The sequence below is a fragment of the Saimiri boliviensis genome, chromosome 20, assembly GCF_048565385.1.
Source record: "Saimiri boliviensis isolate mSaiBol1 chromosome 20, mSaiBol1.pri, whole genome shotgun sequence".
In the NCBI taxonomy this organism is placed as follows: domain Eukaryota; kingdom Metazoa; phylum Chordata; class Mammalia; order Primates; family Cebidae; genus Saimiri; species Saimiri boliviensis.
In genome coordinates this window covers 40,382,490-40,403,830 of record NC_133468.1, presented here as the reverse complement: position 1 = coordinate 40,403,830, position 21,341 = coordinate 40,382,490, and the positions used below count along the sequence as shown (strand labels likewise).

Below are 21,341 nucleotides of genomic sequence, written 5' to 3'. Positions count from 1 at the left end.
TTCTCTTTGCTGCTTCCAGTTTTTAGGGACATCGAATAAAGGCTCTTTCAAGAGGTTCTTCCTGAGGCCAACAGTGAAGAAGAAACGCTGAGTTCTGCAGTTCCAGCAGGCGGACAGCTCCGTGGGCTTCAGTCGCTCTCACAGGGAGACACTTTCTTCAGACTAGGCAGTCCTGGGCTTGGTCCCTCACACTTCACGGGACATCAGACTTACGCTGCCAGAAAACTCGTACCAAGAAAATGTAAGTAAAAGATAAAAAAGCTCCAATTCCGCTTTCTTACTTCTGCTGAGAATATTTACAGATGAGACCGTGCCCGGGGGGGCCGGGAACGCAGGTGCTCGGCGAGGGTATCTTGAATTGAATTCGGAAAAGCTATCGTGATTCTTTTTGGTCAAGGGAGAATGATTTTTCCTGGTTCTGCCGGTTTCCAAAGAGGAGATGCCTTCTGAATCTGTGGCCTGGAAGAGGGGTATTGGAGAGAGAAGTGTCACTTCTGTTCCTGTGGTTTCATCACTTCTTCACGTGGGTGGAGGGCTGGCTGATGGATCCTAGGGCCCAATAATCCTTGAACCACATCACTGAGGATTGACTTAGAAGGAAAAAAATATTCTACCGTATCTACCTTGACTGTCTCATGGTCAGTAAGAGACTCCACAGGCTCGCTCTGCCTCCGGCTTCCATGAGTAAGCTCACCTGGGTCACAAAGGGAATCAGTCTTTAAGAAGTAACTGGAAGCCTGGGCGACATAGTAAGACCCTATCTCTACAAAAAACAAAAAGATTACCCGGGCATGCTGCTATGTGCCTATCGTCCTAGTTTCTTGGGAGGCTGAAGAGGGAGGATGGGTTGAGCCCAGGAGATGAAGGCTGCAGTGAATTATGACTGCGCCACTGTAACCCAGCCTGGGCAGCAGAGTGAGATCCTATCTCTAAAAAAAAAGTGAATGGGTCCATAAGGCAGGGCTGTGTACCCTGTCCCTTCCTGAAGCTGGCAGGGTAACAGGAGACACGCCAGGTATCTGTCCGAGGCACACGTTCCAATATAGTCTAGCAGAGAGCCCTACTGTTTGGGATCAGTAGTAGGCACTCTCTGGGCCGTTAATAGGACGGATTCTCTGGTATCCGTCTGGCCACTCGCTGTGTGTTCTCTTACCAGCTGGAATTCTGAAAGAAAGGGGGAGTGGACTTTAGCCCCTAACCTCTAGCAATTCCCAAAGTATTAGTTTTTTAAAAAATCATTGTTACCTTTTTAAAAAAATTCTTTTGAGACAGGGTCTTGCTCTGTTGCCTAGGCTGGAGTGCAGTGGTACAATTATGACTCACTGCAGCCTCAACTTACTGGGCTCAAGTGATCCTCGTGGCTCAGCCTCTCAAGTAGCTGAAACTACAGGCACCTGCTGCCATGCCTGGCTAATACAAAAAGTTTTGGGGGGACTGGGCTTGGTGGCTCATGCCTGTAATCTCAGCACTTTGGGAGGCTGAGATGGATGGATCACGAGATCAGGAGTTCGAGACCATCCTGGCCAATACAGTGAAACCCTGTCTCTACTAAAAGTACCAAAATTAGCTGGGTGTGGTGGCATGTGCCTGTAGTCCCAGCTGCTTGGGAGGCTGAGACAGGAGAATCGCCTGAATCAGGGAGGTGAAGGTTGCAGTGAGTCGAGATTGTGCCACTGCACTCCGACCTGGGCAACAACAGCGAGACTCCATCTCAAAAAAAAATTTTTTTTTAAATTAGAAACAGAGTCTTGCTATGTTGTCCAGGCTGGTCTTTAACACCTGGGCTCAACTGATTCACTTGGCCTCCCAAAGTGTTGGGCTTAGAGGTGTGAGCCGCCATGTCTGGCTTGGTATTTGTCCTTAAGCCTGGAAAGAAGTACTCAAATAAATCCACGAACAGAAACCTACATAGCAGTACTATTCACAGTGGCTAAAAGGTAGACATCACCCAGATGTCCATCAAAGGAAGACTGGATAAACAAATTCTGATCTTTCCATGCAACGGACCGTGATGGGACTATGAGAGGGATGAAGCACTGGCACATGCAGCAACGGGGATGGGCCTTGAAAACATGCGAGGAGAGAGAAGCTGTGCACAGAACATGTGATTCCATCCACAGGAAATACCCAGAATATAGGGAAGACCGTTGAGGTAGAACGCACGTTGGTGGTTGTCGGAGCTGGGTGGAGGGCATGGGAAGCCGCTGCATCATGGGTGGAGGGTTTCCTTATGTGGCGATACAGCGTTTTGCAACCGGATAGAGGCGGATGTACTCAGTGCATGGACTTAACTTACTTTAAGATGGTCAATTTCATCGTGTGAATTTTAGCTTCATAAAAATATATTTTTTAAAAAGATGCAAGCAAGACAATAGACCGTTGCGTAGCAGAGGACTCTCCTGAGGGTGTGTTGCTGGGCGGGGATTGGGAGGGGGGACAGACGGCCAGCTCCGATGGAAGTAGCAAGTCAGAGTTAGCCGGAGTATTCCAGAGGGCTGGAGTCAGGGAGCTGGACCCCACCAGCCTGCCAGGGGCTCTGCCGTAGGCCTAGAGCCCACCACCGGCCAGCTGCCCCCACGGCTCCTTGGGAGTTAATCGAGCTTGAAGGTTTTGCAAGGCTCTCTTGGGCTCCTCCTCCACCTGCCTCGCTGGCCTGGGAGTCTGGCCCAGCCCCAGAGAGCTCACAGCACTCTGTTCCTCTACGGTCCCAGCTGACAACCTAGCTGGGGTCTGGCAGGCCTTCAGTGGGCTCCAAGGACAGGTCAGGGCTGATCTGGCGTGGGACCCCCGCAGTGTGGACGCTGCAAACCCCCTTCTCAGCCCCACCAGCAGGACTGGGGACCACTTTGGCAGATCCAGGGAAAGGGCTTGGAACTGCCCAGGAACACAGGTAAATGCGAGGGCCTGAGAGCTCTGGGGACTCATCCTGGCCATAGGGTGTCTCGGGCACATCGGGGGTGTGGGTGGCCAGCGCTGGTCTCCTTCTATCTTAGAGCGGCAGCAGGGCCTGCAGCTGTTCTCTGGGGGTGATGGAGGGTGTTAGTCCAGAAACACGCTTCTGATTAACTTCTCTTTGATCCTCAGAGCTCAACACTGAATCACCTTCTCCAGGAAGGCTTCCTGTGCCCTAAGTGCCCTTCCTCTGCCCTCAAAACATCCTTCACTTCCTGCGTAGCATTTTCTTTTTTCTTTTCTTTTTTTTTTTTGAGACTGAGTCTCGCTCTGTCATCCAGGCTGGAGTGCAGTGGCATAATCTTAGCTCCCTGCAACCTCTGCCTCCCGGGTTCAAGTGATTCTCCTGCCTCAGCCTCCTGAATAGCTAAGATTACAGGCGCCCCCGCCACCACACCTGGCTAATTTTTGTGTTTTTAGTAGAGACGAGGTTTCCCCCTGTTGGCCAGGCTGGTCTCGAACTCCTGACCTTAGGTGATTAGTCCTCCTCGGCCTCCCAAAGTGCTGGGATTACAGGCGTGAGGCACTGCACCCGGCAACCCTCCGTCGCATTTCCTACTCTATGCTGTAAGTGCCTGATGACCTCTCGGTTCCCCTGACACACTAGACTGTTGCTGGTGGGGGGGCGGCTTTCTCCCGCCACAGTTGTCTTAGGTGCCTGCTTGTGACCTGGGAAAGGAGAACTAGTTCCTTCTCTTTGCCAGGTAATTTTCTGTTCACACCTGTATGTACGTGCACACACACACACACACACACACACACACACACACACACCTCTCAAGGAAGGTCTGTTGAGTCTGTTCTTTATTCAGGTCGCTGTGATGGAATCCAGACTCTGCAGAGCTGGAATGGGCAGCGGGGGTGGAGTGGGCATAGTGGCCTCCACCCAAACAGCTCAAAGCCTTGCTGCTTTCCAAGCGTGGGCCTCTCCTCCCGGAGCTTTCGGGTGTCCAGCAGCAGGTGCGTGTCGCTCGTGGCTGGCCACATCTCCCACGTGGACCCTGTTTCTTACCTTTGTTCTGCCTCGCCTTGCTTTTCTCCTTTCCCAGGTCGGGGCTCATCTTGTGCTGGGGACGTCCCGCACCCTCTTCCGTATCGGTGTCCCCCTTCATTTTATTGCCACACAGAGTCAGGGGAGACCTGGAGCCTGGAGGGCTGAGAAGAGAAGGGGGGGATCCCACAGTCTGGGTGGCGGCTTGATGTTCCTTTCTGTTTCTCTTTGATCATTCCAAACTGTTTTGAACAACTCACCTGGCATTTTGTACTGCAAATGTTAATCTCCTGCCCACAGACCTCGATGATCCACGTCCACGATTCACATCTTCCTGCTAGCATAATGTTAGGACTTTATGACGATGGAAGAGTGTCTTGTCTCTTTCTCGACTTTGTGATATTACAAAACCCTCTTCTGTGCGTCTGGCCTTGGAGAGCTCTGTGGTCAATTTCCACTGCTGGCTTTCGCCGGCTGCAGCAGTTGGGGTGGGTTTGAGTGCAAAGACGTTAGCGCTGGTACAGACACGCACAGGCCACGTCTTAAAGCTCCGGTTTGGAGCCGAGGGTACCCAGGACATTGGCAAGTGCAGGTCGCCGCTGGAGCTTGCGTAAGCTCAAAAGCGCACAGCCTAGCGCGCGTTTGGGAGCAGACAGAGTGCTGGAAGTGTACGATCTGATGAATATGTACGGGAAGTGCCTGGTGCTCTGAGGTCACAGGGAGCTCACCTTGGGCGAAGACTTCTCGGATGAGGTGATGTCTGCCCGGAGCCACAAAGAGCAAGTACAGTTGTCCAGGAGCGTGTCCACCCGCACCCTGACCTCTGAATTCTTCCCTCTTGTCTCAAGTTCTGGAGACGCCAGAGAGAGGCATCTGAGCTTCTTCCTGTGATGTATCCAGGGCATTTGGCTTTGGTGGCCTGGACTCTGAAGTCTGAGCTGGACGGAGCATACCACTGCGTGTTCCTCTGGGACCCCAAGGCTGGGCCTGGGTAGAATTGGAGACATCAAGAGGGAATGGAGGGTTCTGGAATGCGGTGAAGGTTGACATGGGTGACACTGCCTGTGATTTCTGTCTGGGAGATTCTTAGGTTGGGCTGGGTCCCATTCTGGGGCAAAGGGCATTGATGGTTTCTGGTTCGACACCTTTGCTATGATGACATCTGTCCTCAGGACTAAAACTGTGGGATCCCAGTGAGACCCGTTACCCAGCTTACCAGGGTCAGCTCCTCCTGCGGTTGGGAACATTGTCCTAACCTTACTAACCTCCCAGAGCTGGAGCCGCTCCGTCACTGGTACTGGGGCAGCTGTCATTTCAGAGTCTGCAGTGGGCTTTGCTCTTCCAGGTTCAGTGAATGGTCTCAGGTGGGCTTAGCAACTCTGAGAATGGGGTAGCTGCAGGGCTTGGTGGGGCCTTGACCACACGGAACAGAGAGAAGAGGACTATGTGGGATTGGCACGGAGGGAGGAGCTGGCTCTCTGGGGGTGCAGGTGGCTAATATGGGTGTTTGGTCACCATTGGAGTATGAATTCTTATTATCCAGAGGCATGGAGAGAGTCAGGTCAGTATTGACACTGAGGGACAGTACAGTCTAGTTCTGCGTGAAGGGAGAGACCCATTTCATTTCTCTTTACGAGGCAGGGTCTTGCTTTGTTACCCAGGCAGGAGTGCAGTGGCGCCATCATAGCTCACCGCAGACTGGAATGTGCTTAGCAATCCTCCCGCCTTGGCCTCCCGAGTAGCTGGGGCTGCAGGTGCATGCCACCATACTCCGTTAATTAAATGTCTCTTTCCTTTCTTTCTTTGTTCCTTTCTTTCTTTCTTTCTTTCTTTCTTTTTCTTTTTTCTCTTTGCCTGCCTGCCTGCCTCCCTCCCTCCCTCCCTCCCTCCCTCCCTTTCTTCCTTCTTTTCTTTCTGTCTCACTTTGTTGCTCAGGCTGATCTTGAACTCTTGGCTTGAAGTGATTCTCCTGTTGCTAAGAAACTCATTCCTTTGAGTAGCCAGATCAGGCCAGGAAAGGTAGCTCATGCCCGTAATCCCCACACTTTGGGAGGCTGAGGTGTGAGGATTGCTTGAGACCAGGAGTTTGAGACCAGACTGGGCAACAGAGCAAGACCCCATCTATTAAAAAAATTAAAATATTAGCCAGCAGTGGTGGTGCTTGCCTGTGGTCTCAGCTACGTGGGAGGCTGAGGTGGGAGGATTGCTTGAGCCCAGGAGTTTGATGTTGCCATGAGCTGTGATTGCATTGCTGCACTCCAGCCCCAGAGACAGAGTGAGACACTCACTCAAAAAACAATATAAAATAAAGCAGGCAGATCTCCACATTGCAAACCTCAGGGGTGGGGAAAGTGCCACTGTATTCTGTGTGGATAATGCTTCCTAAACTCCCAGAAAACGGCAAATATTTAAAATGCAAATCAGGCCAAGTGTGGTGGCTGCCGCTTGTAATCCCAGTACTTTGGGAGGCCGAAGTGGGTGGATCACTTGAGGTCAGGAGTTTGAGACCAGCCTGGTGAAACCCCATCTCTACTAACAATACCTGGTGAGACCCCAACACTGCTAAAAATACAAAAATTAGCTGGGTGTGGTGGGTGCCTGTAATCCCAGCTACTGGGGAGGATGAGGCAGGAGAATGGCTTGAACCCGGGAGGCGGAGGTTGCGGTGAGCTGAGATCGCACCACTGCACTCCAGCCTGGGCGACAGAGCGAGCCCCTGTCTCAATAGATAAGTAAGTAAGTAAATAAATAAATAAAATGCAAAGCATTCTGGCCCTGTGAGCCTCAGTTTCCACACATGGAAGGTGGAGATGATAGTATGTAACCTCGCCGCGTGGAGGTGGGGATCACACGCACCTCACCTCACCTGTGTTCCAGGTGCTCTCGCCGCGTGGAGGTGGGGATCACACGCACCTCACCTCACGCATGTTCCAGGTGCTGAACGGTACGCGTGACTGTTGCTATAGTGATGCTCCTCGATGGACGGCACAGGACTTGAGCAGAACTGCGTGGATGTAGAATCTGGACAGTAGAGACAGGAAAAGAAGACTTTTTGGTGGAGGCGGTGTGGTCTGGATAGAGGAAAGAAGGTGCCTGGCAGCTTCAGAGCAGGCAGAGGTACCATCGCTGTTGAACCCAGGGGTTCACTTTGACCACAGTGAACCTGTGATGTCTTTGACCCATTTCCTGGCATACAACTCCCAAAGTCCTTAGAAACTCCAAAGTGATGTCCTTTTTTTTTCTTCTTTTTGAGATGGAGACTCGCTCCGTCATTCAGGCTGGAGTGTGGTGGCACAATCTTGGCTCACTGCAACCTCCACCTCCCGGGCTGGAGCAATTCTCCTGCCTCTGCCTCTGTAGTAGCTGGGACTACAGGCGTGCGCCACCACACTGGGCTAACTTTTATATTTTTAGTAGAGATGGGATTTCGCCATGTTGGCCAAGCTGGTCTTGAACTCCTGACCTCAAGTGATCCGCCCGCCTCGACTTCTCAAAGTGCTGGGAATACAGTTGTGAGTCACCGAGCCTGGCCTCAAAGTGATGTCTTGTGCAACCCATGAGTCAGCCTCCCGTCTTCCGGAGCCACTGTTCTCTGGAATGCTGGGGAAAAGGGGAGTGCATCCCACAGCTGCACCCCAATGTCGCACCTGGCAGGTGAGCCTGCGTGGGGCAAGCTCTTCCCTGCTGTCCTGTCCCGCCCTGAGCTGCACTCCCTTCATGGCTGCCCACGGTCCCCCCAGCCCACTTGGCCTGCAGCCTCCTTGACAGTATTGTGGGACTTCCTCTTTACTGCTTGACCTCATCCGTCATTCCCACCAGGTGCCGCCCACCGGCCAGACTAAAGACACAGGGACAAGGCGGGCGTGCTGGCTTGTGCCTGTCATTCCAGCACTCTGGGAGGCTGAGGTGGGAAGACAGCTGGAGCCCAGGAGTTCGAGACAGACCCTGGCTCCACAGAAACAGAGAAAAATAAGCCAGGCATGGTGGCGCACACCTGTAGTCCCAGCTGCTCAGCTGAAGCAGGGGGTGTTGCTTGAGCAGCCCAGGAGTTTGAGGCTTCAGCGAGCTACAGTTGCACCATTGCACTCCAGCTTGAGTGATGGAGTGAGACTCTGTCTCAAATAAATAAATAAAATAAAATAAAAGGATCACAGTGAAGGTGTGATGTCATGAAATATATTTGCTTTTTGACCCATTTCCTGGCATATAACTCCCAAAGTCCTTAGAAACTCCAAAGTGATGTCTTTTTTTTTTCTTTTTCTTTTTGAGACAGAGTCTCGTTCTGTCACCCATCATGCCCAGCTAATTTTTATATTTGTAGTAGAGACAGAGTTTCACCATGTTGACCAGGATGGTCTCCATCTCCTGACCTTGTGATCCACCTGCCTCAGCCTCCCAAAGTGCTGGGATTACTGGCGTGAGCCACCGCGCCCGGCCGTGTTTTCTAATATTCTATGATGAGCATGCATAGTTGTATGTAAGTTGCATATAAGTTAACAAGGACTGTGACCAGGAGAAAAAAGCAAATAGAGTCAACTCAGAGCGGATTACAACAAGCAGCTGAGTCGCTGTGGGCTGCAGCTCTCTCTTCACAGTGGGCTTCTGTGTATGAAGCTGGTGTAGCTGGGATGTCTGGGCCGAGGATGTGCCCTCAGTTCACCTCATGAAAGACTCAGCTCACGTTTGCACCCACAGGCTTGTCTGACAGATTGTTTTCTTAGAAGCCAGCGGCACTATTGCTGGGTTTGGCATCTCCTTGGACTTTGAGATAAGGAGAGAAAGTGGGGCCTTTGAGCATTGGTCAATGGCCTTGCCAAGTGACAGTGGCCTGATTTAGGGAGATGATGTTGCTACTGACAACATGCGTCTCCAGAGGACCCTGCCTCTGCTCAGGGAGGCTGAGACGGTGCAGCCAGCTGTGCTAGGGCCCACGGTCAAGTGGCTAGAGCAAGGCCACCCGTCACGCTGCTTGTGAGCTGCTCATCACCTCCAGGGACTCCACCTGGGGTACCTCTTTGCTTCCTTGCACTGCTGTGTCAGACGGTGAGCAGTGTCTACACAGCCTGCACCCCATGACTGGATTTCAAGGAGGCTTCTGAGCCCCAGAGTTTTTATGCTCTGGGAATAGATCTCATGAATGACACTTAAAAAATGAAAAACAGGCCAGGGACAGTGCCCCATGCCTGTAATCCCAGCACCTTGGGAGGCCAAGTTTGGCTGATCAGTTGAGGCCAGGAGTTTGAGACCAGACTGGCCAATATGGCGAAAACCCGTCTCTCCTAACAATACACAAAGATTAGCCAGGTGTGGTGGCAGGTGCCTGTAATCCCAGCTACTTGGGAGGCTGAGGCAGGAGAATCACTTGAACCTGGGAGGTGGAGGTTGCACTGAGCTGAGATTGTGCCATTGCACTCCAGCCTGGGCAGTAGAGTGAAACTTTATCTCAAAAAAAAAAAAAAAGTAATAATAATATGTTTCTGATTTTTTTTTTTAGATGAAGTTTTGCTTTGTCACCCAAAATGGAGTGCAGTGGCACAGCCTCGGCTCACTTCAGCCTCCGCCTCCCAGGTTTCAGTGATTCTCCTGCCTCGGCCTCCTGAGTCGCTGGGATTACAGGTGCACATCACCACACCCAGCTAATTTTTTGTATTTTTAGAAGAGATGGGGTTTTGCCATGTTGGCCAGGCTGGTCTTGAACTCGTGGCTTCAGATGATCCACCCACCTCGGCCTCCCAAAGTGCTGGTATTACAGATGTGAGGCCCCACACCGGCCCACACGAATTTTTATTTTAAAGTCAGGGATGCGTGTGCAGGTTTGTTGCAGGAGAAGCAAGCTGCTCCCCGCTTAGTCCTCAGGGTCCATGATTCCTGTCTTTGTGTCCGTATGTTCCCACTGTTTAGCTCCCACTTAGAAGTCAGAACGTGTGGTTTTTGGTTGTCTGTTTCTGTGTTAATTTGCTTGGGGTAATGGCCTCCAGCTGCATCCATGTGGCTGCAAAGGACATGACCTCATTCTTTTTTACGGCTGTGTAGTAATCCACGCTGTATACATACCACATTTTCTTTATCCAGTTCCCCACTGATGGGCGACTGGGTTGATTCCGTGTCTTTGCTGTGGTGCGTAGTGTTGCAATGGACGTGTGAGCACAGGCGTCTTTTTAGTAGAACAATGTATTTTCCAGGGTTGAAATTTTTATTTATTTATTTATACATTCATTGGCAGTATATATTTATTTGCCAGTAAGAAAGGGATCGGGTCTGGTGGTAGTTCTGTTTTCGTTCTTTGAGAAATCCCCACACCGTTTTCCACAGGAGTCGAACGACTTTGCATTTCCGCCGACAGTGTGTCCTTGTTCCCTCTCCCCACAGTCTTACCAGTGTGTCATCTTGACGTTCGTGTCCTCCACGGCCCGGTTCATGCTTCGAGTCTGTCATACCCTCTCGTGAGGCATTCTGTGGCACTGCTGTGAAGCCCCCCAGCCTAGGGAATGGGATCGAGAGAAGGAAGGGGGAAGAAGAGGGGAAGCTGGAGAGACAGAAATGGATCGGGGGTGGTTGGAACGTGCTGTTTCTGCTATTTGCAAAGCCTCCGAAACCTTGACCTTCAGAGCCTCGGATCTCAACCCAGATTCAGGGTGGTGCAAGAAGGAAAAGCTCTCTGTCCTGCAAAACCTCCATAGGGCCGCCTTCCAAAGCCACATCCACTGAGTCAACGTGGCCGCAGAGCTGACCACGACAGGTCACAGAACGGGACCCAAGGGCTGAGCAACGGGAAGTTAGACCTGGTGCTCAAGGGAAGCCTTCACTCAAGATATATGCAGTTTATCCCATGCATTCACGGAAGTCTCATGGGCCGCAAGGATGTCATTTTCTTTCTTCTTTTTTTTTGAGACTGAGTCTCACTCTGTTGCCCAGGCTGGAGTGCAGTGGTGTGATCTCGGCTCATGGCAACCTCCACCTCTCAGGTTCAAGCGATTCTCGTGCCTCAGCCTCCCAAGTAGCTGGAACTACAGGTGCCCGCCACCACGCCCGGTTAATTTTTGTATTTTTAGTAGAGACGGTGTTTCGCCATGTTGGCCAGGCTGGTCTTGAACTCCTGACCTCAGATGATCCATCCACCTTGGCCTCCCAGAGTGCTGGGATCATAGGCGTGCGCCACCATGCCTGGCCGAGAACTTCATTTTCATCTCCATTTTCCCATCTGTAGAATGAAGGTGATGACTTTCCACCTTCATAAATGGTATGGGTTTGGATGTTTGTCCAGATCTCAGGCTGAAATGTGATCCGCAGTGTTGGAGGTGGGGCCTGGTGGGAGGTGTTTGGGTCATGGGGTGGATCCCTCATGAATGGCTCGGTGCCTTCCCTGTGGTAATGAGATTTCGCTCTATTCGTTCTTGTGAGATGTGGTTGTTTAAAGGGTCTGGTTTAAAGGGCTTCCCCCTCTCGCCATGCGGCACGGGCTCGCCTCTTCCTTCCACCAGGAGTGGAAGCCTCCTGAGGCCTTCCCAGGTGCAGATGTCGGCTCCATATTTCTTATGCAGCCTGCAGAACTGTGAGCCAAATAAACTCCTTTTCTTTTTCTTTCTTTCTGTTTTTTGAGACGGAGTTTCGCTCTTGTTGCCCGGGGTTGGAGTGCAATGGCGCGATCTCAGCTCACCGCAACCTCCGCCTCCTGGGTTCAAGCAATTCTTCTGCCTCAGCCTCCTGAGTATCTGGGATTACAGGTGTGCCACCATGCCCAGCTAATTCTTTTGTATTTTTAGTAGAGACAAAGTTTCTCTGTGTTGGTCAGATTGGTCTCGAACTCCTGACCTCAGGTGATCCGCCCACCTTGGCCTCCCAAGGTGCTGGGATTACAGGTGTGACCCACTGCGCCCAGCCCACCCCCTTTCTTTATAAATCACCCAGCCCCAAGTATGCCTTTATATGAATAGCAACACAAAGCAGACTCATACAGTGAGAAAAGGCTGGAGGTCAGAGACTGGACTTCGGTGCTCTCGGAAGCTGGTGGCTTGGTATCTTGCGTGCCGATATTCCATACACATGGAAGCTCTGTCATGTTGGGTTGCTTGTTTTAAAAATGGGAACTGTCTTCTTTAAATTAGGAAATATACATTTCCTTTGATGTAGCAACTGTTGAGCAAGAGTGGAGGGCAGTGCATCTGAGGGGTTTTATTTCCACATTAGGCTGGTCTAATGGTCTACCCTAGCCCCTCTCCTTTTTTTCTTGAGACAGGGTCTCACTCTGTTGCCCAGGCTGGTGTGCACTGGCATCACAGGTCACTGCAGCCTCGACTTCCCGGGCTCAAGTGATCCTCCTGCCTCAGCCTCCTGAGCTGATCAGGTCTGCACCTCCTGGCCAGCTTAGCTTGCTTCTGCAGGCAGAGACGCAGTGAAATGCCTAGAAAATTTTGGCCATGTCAGGAAAATGAAAACAATTAATAAATCATAACTTGTGTATTATTCTAACAAATAAGACAACTCTTTACTTATTGGACAGACTGTCCCTTGATTACAGGCCATTAGTGGCTACAGGTTGTTGACATTTTATTAAAATTTCACAGGTGTGAGGTTGAAAAATTGTGCATTTTACACCAGGGAGCTAAGCTCACTTCATATGTTAATATAGAAATACGTGACCAGGTGTGCTGGCTCAGGCCTGTAATCCCAGCACTTTGAGAGGCTGAGGCGGGCATATCACCTGATGTCAGGGGTTTTGAGACCAGCCTGGCCAACATGGTGCAACCCTGTCTCTACTGAAAATACAAAATTTAGCCAGGCGTGGTGGCAGGTGCCTGCAATTCTAGCTACTTGGGAGGCTGAGGCAGGTGAATCACTTGAATCCAGGAAGCGGAGGTTGCAGTGAGCTGAGACTGTGCCACTGCACTCCAGCCTGGGCGACAGAGCAAGACTCAGTCTCAAAAGCAAAAAACAAACAAATAAACCCCACAAAACACCAATATATTTAAAAAAAAAAACAATCCATTTTAACCAGAATTTGCTGTGAGGCCACTCTGTACCAGGTACTCAGTAAGAACAGGAAGGTGGCTGGGTATAGTGGCTCGTGCCTATAACTCCAACATTTTGCGAGGCCAAGACAGGGAAGATTGTTTGAGCCCAGGAATTTGAGACCAGCCCGGGGAACATGACAAAACCCTATCTCTACAAAAAATACAAAATTATCCAGATGTGGTGGTGCACGCACATGATCTCAGCTACTCAGGAGGCTGAAGTGGGAGGATCACTTGAATCTGAGAGGTCGAGGCTGCAGTGAGTTGTGATTGCACTACATCACTGCAGCCTGGGTGACAGAGTGAGATCCTGTCTGAAAAAAAAAAGAAAAAAGAAGGTAAGGGCCACTTGCCACATGGAGGGACACCACCTTTAAAGAGTTGGGGACTGGTCAGGCGCGGTGGCTCACGCCTGCAATCCCAGCACTTTGGGAGGCCGAGGTGGGCGAATCATGAGGTCAAGAGATTGAGACCATCCTGGCTCACGTGGTAAAGCCCCGTCTCTACTAAAAATATAAAAATTAGCTGGATGTGGTAGCATGTGCTTGTAATCGCAGCTACTTGGGAGGCCGAGGCAGGAGAATCGCTTGAACCCAGGAGGTGGAGGTTGCATATATCTTTAATATTTTCCATCATATTTTGCCAACCACCCCAAGTGAATCTCAACACTCCTGGGATCAAGTGATCCTCCTGCCTTAGCCTCCTGAGTAGCTGAGACTACAGGCGTGCACAAACATGTTCAGCTAGCTTTTAAATTTTTTGTAAAGATGGGATCTAGCTATGTTGCCTAGCCTGACCTCTAACTCCTAGCCCCAAGCGATCCTCCCTTCTCAGCCTCCCAAAACTTTGGGATTACAGGTGTGAGCCAATAATCCAGTGTGTCTAGCGTAAATGGCTGATGGCAGATTCTTTGCTGACAAAGATTTTGGGGACAGTAGGGGTGAGGGCTGTGGGCATGTGAAGCGGTGAGTCAGGAGGGGGTAAAGTGGGCACAGAGTGAGGTTTGCTGGGGAGGCTCAGGGATTTTGCTGAAAGCCCGCTTTCTAACGTTGCCAGTCTGAGCTGTCCTGGCACAGGCTCCATTTCTCAGCAGAGTGGCTGGGATCTGGGAGGCTGTGGGTGTCCCACTCCATCCCTCACTGACTCTGAGGTCCTTAGAGATGATCCTGCACAGATTTTCTCAAGGCATACCCTCATACCCTCTGCAGTGCGCTCTTCCCATCTGCCAAGAAGATTTGGTCAGCCTTGGTGCTGAGATAATTGAATGTGCTTTCTAAAAGTCCACATATCCCTCTCCTTCTTTCCCTTTCTGTTAAGAGCATTACTGGCTTAGTTCGACCCTGTCTAATTTTTAAATTATAAACCCAGGCTCGAAAGGGGAAGAGGGTCACATGCATGCTCTTAGCAGCACTGGGATGGGATCTGGGGTTCACACCGACACCACAGTCCAGCTCCCTCCTGGACACCCTGACGCTCACTCCGAGGCACATACCCTGGAGACCTCTGGCTTCTGAGCACCAGTTGGCTGGATTTATTTCACGTGCTTATGAGAGGAATACGGTATTAAAAAGATCCTGTGGCTGGGCGCGGTGGCTCAAGCCTGTAATCCCAGCACTTTGGGAGGCTGAGGCAGGCGGATCTCTAGGTTAGGAGTTCGAGACCAGCCTGGCCAACATGGTGAAACCCCATCTCTACTAAAAACACAAAAAATTAGCCAGGCATGTTGGCGCATGTCTGTAGTCCCAGCTACTCAGGAGGCTGAGGCAGGAGAATCGCTCGAACCTGGGAGGCAGAGGTTGCAGTGAGCCGAGACTGCATCACTGCACTCCATCCTGGGTGGCACAGTGAGACTCCAACTCAAAAGAAAAAAAAAAAAAAGATCAAAGAAATATCACTGAAAAACGAACTCCACAGTATGGGATGCCCAGTGCCATGGGCTATTGTGAGGATGAGGTGTGGTGGGCTTAGCTAAGAGAAGCTTACAAACAAACCGGCAGCTACCCAAGCAGGGCAAGTGAAGAGAGGCAGCGTGGGAAGGGGGTTGCTGAGGATGGCTGTGTGTCCCTGACCCAGGAACTGTCCTTGACACAGATTCGTGCTCTATCAAAGGCAACGGGAGATGCCGGGAACCTTGCACAGGGCTTTGCTGTTACCCTCATCCCTGTGGCTGCCTGTCTCTGTTCCTCTCCTGGCCATGCTCTGTGTCACAACTATTTCTCTTGCTGACCTGCCTGTAGCATGAGGTGTAGGGGCAGGGTGTCTAGCAGGTTGCAGGTGCGTGTCTGCAAAATGGGCAGGTAGGTGTGTGTGCACGGGTATGTGTGTGTGTGCATGGCAGTCATGTGAGTGTGCGTGAACAGGTGTGTGTGTACCTGGGCGGGTGTGTGTGTACATGGGCAGGTGTGTGTGTGTGTGCATGGCAGGTGTGTGTGTACATGGGCAGGGGTGTGTGTGCATGGCAGGCATGTGAGTGTACATGGACAGGGGTGTGTGTGTGTGTGTGTGTGTGTGTGTGTGCATGGGCCAGTGTGTGTGTGTGTGTGTACATGGCAGGTGTGTGTGTACATGGGCAGGTGTGTGTGCGTGCATGGGCAGGCATGTTTGTGCATGGGCAGATGTGTGTGTGTGTGTGTGTGTGTGTGTGCATGGGCCAGTGTGTGTGTGTGTGTGTACATGGCAGGTGTGTGTGTACATGGGCAGGTGTGTGTGCGTGCATGGGCAGGCATGTTTGTGCATGGGCAGATGTGTGTGTGTGTGTGTGTGTGTGTACATGGGCGGGTGCATGTGTATGATGGGCGGGCGTGTGTGCGTGTGGATGGCCGGGCGTGTGTGCATGCAGCTCACACAGGTGGCGACGCTCTCAGGAGAGCGGCACACAGGATAACCCAGGTTTCCCACTTGCCCCAGGCTGTGTCCTGTTTAGTTCTGTGTCTGAAGAGGGTGTCGCTGATGTCCCCTGCCTTCACGGAGCCCAGCTGTGTCCCTCGTCTGGAAGACAGTGAGCAGGACACTGGTGCTCCCTGGGGTGGGCAGTGCCTGGGTCCACAGCCCTGTGGTTCCGATTTAAGCCTTGCAGCCCGGGAGGCTCCAGTGTTTCTGGCCGCACTTTTCCGCCTTCCCAGCCCCGTTTCCCTGCCGGAGTGAGACGGCTGCAGGCAGCTTTCCCAGCAGCGGGAGCAGCAGACACGGCGGCAGCACTGGCACCCTGCAAATTGGGACTCTAGCCCTTTAAATCTGCTCAGTTACCAAAAAAGAAGAGGCATCAGACCCTGTTAATTAAAGCTCGCCCCGGTCCATCATCCTGAGGAGCTGCAGTGCGCGGCTCCTTCCTGATGGCTTAGAGATTCTCCCGAACTCCCAGCCATGGATCCTGGAGAATGTCCCCCGAGCTCAGCAGGAGGTATGACCCTTGCCGATGACACTGTGAAGCTTGCGTGGCTCTGAATCAGTGACACAACTGACTGCATGGACGCCGCCTGCCTTCCCCTTCTGCTGCCCTCTTCCCCCTTCCTCCTCTCCAATTTCCCAGCTTGTGTTTCGTTGAGACAGAATCAAGTTTTCCTGGGTTTCGGAGGAAGGGGAGGGGTGGGGAGATCTGGAGGTGGCTCCTGGCGTGTTTGTTCTGGCCCTAGCTTCACCCAGCTGTCAAAGTGCTTTGCAGGAGCGGGGAAACACGTTTCTTTCAGCTCTGGCTCGTGCCAAACTGCTTCCTCCCGGCCGGGTCCCTTCCCCTTGGAGATGATGGAAAGGGCATCACCCTGACTTGACTCGCTCACCCCACGGATGCCCCGCCGCTGGCCGGGAAGATGGCCGTGTGGCCGCGCTCCTGCGTTACTGGAAAACTCATTCCATACAACTTTCTCCCTGTAAATCGTCCCGGAGGAAGGTCTGGCCGACACCGGCCCCCGCCCGCCCCTGCCCTCCTTCTCCCCTCCTCTCCACTTTCTGAACGCTGCCGCTTTCAGGTGCTTGCTGTATGATTTCGGGAATCCCTGACCCTGTCCCTTGTACCTTTTGAGGAAACTCACTTCTAGCCGGGTCTCAGGTTCTGTGGCAAAGAGTTGTTTTGATTCAGGAATCTGCTCTAGCCTGGCAGAGAGAAGGAGGAGATTTATCTTTTTTGAACGTTGCATTGTGCGAATGGGACTTGGGCTCCGCAAACCCGTCATTGATTTGTCTCCGACCCCCGCAGGGTGTCTTCTGGGCGAAATGCTCTTCCCCAGTCATACCCAAAGGAGATTTCCTTCCCGTCAGCTAGACACGACTTCACAGACGTCCCTGAAAGTCAGACTCAGGTAGAGGGAGGCGTTTTCATCGTCCTGAGTGACGGTCATCTCCGGGGGTCCCAGGGGCCTGTGTGAGCAGGGCTTCTAAGGGCTTCCAGTTCCCCCCCGGGAGCGGAGCTGGAGAGGGAAAGTGCTTTTACTGAATTTTCCAAGGGCTTTAAAACATGCTGAGTGGTTAACATCCCCGTTCAAGTCTGGAGAGGGATCTGAGCCAAAACAGAGCTCACGTGAGTAGGGATTTCCCCCGAAGTGATTGCCTGCAGAGTCCTGAACTGTTCCCATGAACGTGTATTTGCAGCTAAATCCCTTTGCAGACCCCTGGCCAAGGATGGGCACTTCCTCTGGGTGAATGTCCTGGAAGTCAGCCTGTCTGCTTCCCAGACACTGGGGGTGCAATGCGTTTTGTTTGATGAGAATCATCTAAGTCTCTGCTGTGTCAGAAAGCCTCCGGTTAGGAGAGGCCGTTCAGAGCCCGGGAGTGAAGCTCTTGGTGGGGCGAAGCCTTAGCTCACGCCCGTCGGCGGATCTGTGTGGCTGATGTAAAGATTCTAAAGGAGGAACCCCGGGAGAGATGCTTCCGGCAAAGAGGAGCTTAGGCACGGAGGCCGTGTGCTGCTCGGAGGGAGGAGGCTTGGCCAGGGCGGCATTGGGGTTTTGAGGGCCTTGTTAAAGGTCGTGCTCTCAGCTGCTCTGTGAGGGTCAGGCTCTCTCCTGGAGCTGGGGATATAAGCGGACTGCGGTGAGTTCCCTGAGCTCACAGACGGTTCAGTGGAGAGCCGCCGTCCACACAGCTATCGGCACTTCTTCCTCTGCTGCCCAGTGGCCCAAGGGACAACATGCCTCTCCCGCTTTCTAGGGGAAGCCAAGAGGGGCTTGAGATAGCTGTGTTCTTGGACCAGCTGGGCACATGAACAAGAAGTCATTAAGTAGACTGTTCCTTTGTGTCAAATTTTCTTTTCAAGGGAATGGTGTGTGTGTGTGTGTGTGTGTGTCTCTGTGTCTGTGTGTGTCTGTGTGTGTCTCTCTATGTGTGTCTGTGTGTGTGTCTGTGTGTGTGTCTGTGTGTGTGTCTGTGTATGTGTGTGTGTGTGTCTGTGTGTGTGTCTCTGTGTGTGTCTATGTGTGTATGTCTCTGTGTGTGTGTCTCTATGTGTGTGTGTGTCTCTGTGTGTGTCTCTGTGTGTGTGTGTGTGTGTATTTAATTCACTGGGTGGCTGCTGGCTTTCAAGAAGCTGTAAACCGGTGCCAGTGGAGTTAGTTCAGACCTGGCCACTTAGTGCAGTTCTGAGGTCCGCTGACCTTCCTTTTTAATGGCGGTGGTGTTTCACCCATCAATCTCTCCTGTCCCTCAATCCCCACGACACCGTGGTCCACTGACCTTCCTTTAATGGCCGTGGTGGGCTCTTAGCTTACAGGGTGGTGGGAGAGGCATGGCCTTTGGGGACCAGCAGGCCTCCATTGGAATCTCGGCTTCATCACACAAGAGCACGTAGCCTGGGCTGGTGACGTATCTCACTGGGCGTCAGTGTCTCCGTCTGTAAGATGGTAATGTCAGGATTCAACAGAGTCATTTAGCTGAAGTCTGTGCATGTAGCTGGTACAAAGGAGTGTTTCCTCTTTCAAGTGCAGCTGCCTTGAATTCAGTCAACACGAGCACAAAGGACCGGACTGTCGAAATAGCTATGGTGACTCCTGCGCTGACCGCTGGACTGTGCCTTTTCTGAGGGTAGATATGACCTCTTCCCTGTCACCCTCTCTGTCCCAAAAGCTAGCACAGGGCCTGGCATGGCGCGGGAGCAGTATAAAAGTTTATTGAATGAATACACGCTGGTCTGTGGACACGTAGCCTTCCATATAGACGGCTTTTAATGACTAAGCAAAACCAAGTCTCACTCAGTTTACTCAAGAAATACAGCTGAGCCGGTTAGATCAAAGAGCCCCGTGACTGTCATAAATCTGGATTAAGACATATCCATTTGTGGGGAAATTTGAACTGTAATAAGAAAGAATGTCTCCTGCACTGGAACCCGTACCGGGTGCCTGCGGACCCCAGGAGTGCCCCCGGAGCGTCGGCATTGCTGGCAGCCTTCCGTCTTCATGTGTGGCTTCCTTCTTTTCATGCTTTGAAGAAGAGAAGAGGCTCTGAAAGCGGAGAGCAGCTCTGAATGGAAGGAGGAGCTTCAGCGGTTACTCTGGTGCATAGAACGAGTCTATTGATACATCAGTCCATTAAGAAGAGTGAGTTGATTTGTGTAGAGACACTTAGTACCTACTGGGGAGAGCCATTGATTTTATATATATATATATATATATATATATATATATATATATATATAATTTTTTTTTTTAATTACTGATTAACTGAGACGGAGCCTCGCTCGCTCTGTCGCCTGGCTGGAGTGCAGTGGTGAGATCTCTGCTCACTGCAACCTCCACCTTCCAGAGGTTGCAGTAAGCCTAGATCGCACCACTGCACTCCAGCCAGGTCTCAGAAAAACCATATATATATATGTGTGTATATCAAAGGCAGTCATCATCATCGTAACGAATACCACCACCGCCACCTGACATTCACACAGGGTCTCTCTAGCTAGGGGTTGGAGGCGCCCACATGAGATCGGCCGCCCCTATTCTCAAGTAAAGGGATAGGTAGGTAAATAGTGTGTGTCCTGTCATCGCAGCACTTTGGGAGGCTGACGTGGTTGCATCATCTGAGGTCAGGAGTTCAAGACCAGCCCGGCCAACATGGTGAAACCCTGTCTCTACGAAAAATACAAAAGTTAGCCGGATGTGGTGGCAGGTGCCTGTAATCCCAGCTACTTGCCAGGCTGAGGCAGGAGAATTGCTTGAACCCAGGAGGTGGAGGTTGCAGTGAGCCTAGATTGAACCACTGCACTTCAGCCTGGGCAACAAGAGCGAAACTCTGTATCAAAAAAAAAAAAAAAAATAGTGTGTGTCACAGGCTATGGGAGGCATGAGTCCGGTGGTCTGTGGGAGTTTGACGATCTTGGCCTTGGGATCGTTATCCAGTAGAGGATCCCCAGACTGAGTCCCAGCAGAGGTGGCCATGGGGTGACATCCTCGGCTGAAGCAGTTATATGTGCAAAGAACAGAGGCGGAAGACACACTGGAGGGAGTGGGAGCAAATCTGAGCGTTACTGGAGGCCGCGTGGTGACAGAAGCAGCTGGGGAGGTGGCAGGGGTCAGATCCCAAGGGACCCTGGGTGCGTGAAAGGAGGGGACGTCATTTTGAAGGACTTGGAGTCGATGAAGAATTTTAAACAACGGAATTACCTTGGAAAACTGAATTTCACAACTACGCACTGAGCATCAATCCTATAGCAAGCTGTGTCCTGGGCACCCGGGACGTGGCGGGGGCACAGCATAAAAAATCCCTGCTCTTGTGGGACCTCCAGGCAGTGAAGAAGACAAAACAGTGAGACACGGAAGGGTGAATCGTACACGGCACGTCGGTGCCGCAGGCCACGGGAGAAAGACAGCCGAGGAGGAGGGCGAGGTCCCGACGGCGGTGAGGCGGGGGGCGGTGTGTGCAACCCCAAATACGACGCAATCACAAATCAACGGAGACGGCGCAGAATGAACGCTCTGGGAGGCTTTGTTTGTTTGAGTGAGACAGCAGGCAGTGCCGGGCCTTAAACATTTGGAAAAGATCCTCCTCACTGCCGTGTTGAGGAAGGGTTGTGGGTGGGCAAGGTGGGGGCAGGAAGCGCAGCTTGGAGGTGAACACAGAACCCAGGCGAGAGGCGACGGGGGCTGGCCGGCGGGCTGGATTCCGAGCGCTGTGCCCCCCCGGGATGGAGGCGATGGGAGGCTTGTGTGACATGAGTCGATGGTGACTCAAGCTTCCTCGGCCTGACACTGGCGGGCTGTGGGTGGGCAGGTTTGGGAGGAGGGCAGGAGTTGGGTGTGTCTCATGTTAAATTAGAGACGTCTGTGGAGGCTCCTGGTGGAGATGTTGAGTGGGCAGTCCGGGGTTCACGGGAGCTGGTCTGGGCTGGAGACAGCCTCGGAATCGTCAGAGTACAGATGGTGTTTAGAGCCGTCTCGGATGAGATCATCGGCAGAGGGAAGGGCCGAAGG

At 52.1% G+C, this 21,341-nt stretch overlaps 2 protein-coding genes across 4 annotated transcripts in view; both read left to right on the top strand.

Annotated features, from left to right (window-relative positions):
• Window positions 1-109, top strand: part of TYW1 (tRNA-yW synthesizing protein 1 homolog) — a 312,384-nt gene extending 312,275 nt beyond the window's left edge. Inside the window, exon 16 of the mRNA XM_074390723.1 lies at window positions 20-109. Within this exon, the coding sequence (XP_074246824.1) occupies window positions 20-91 (72 nt within the window). The 3' untranslated portion in view covers window positions 92-109. The remainder of the gene's footprint in view (window positions 1-19) is intronic.
• Window positions 110-158: 49 nt separating this feature from the next.
• CALN1 (calneuron 1) overlaps window positions 159-21,341 on the top strand; it is a 611,938-nt gene continuing 590,755 nt past the window's right edge. The window contains exon 1 of one of the 3 annotated variants that reach the window (XM_074390736.1): window positions 159-241. In XM_074390736.1, coding sequence (XP_074246837.1) covers window positions 240-241 — 2 coding nt within the window. In that variant the 5' untranslated portion in view covers window positions 159-239. Of the gene's footprint in view, window positions 242-15,848; window positions 16,355-21,341 lie in introns of those variants that run through there. The other 2 variants (XM_074390733.1, XM_074390735.1) reach the window with 2 other exon arrangements.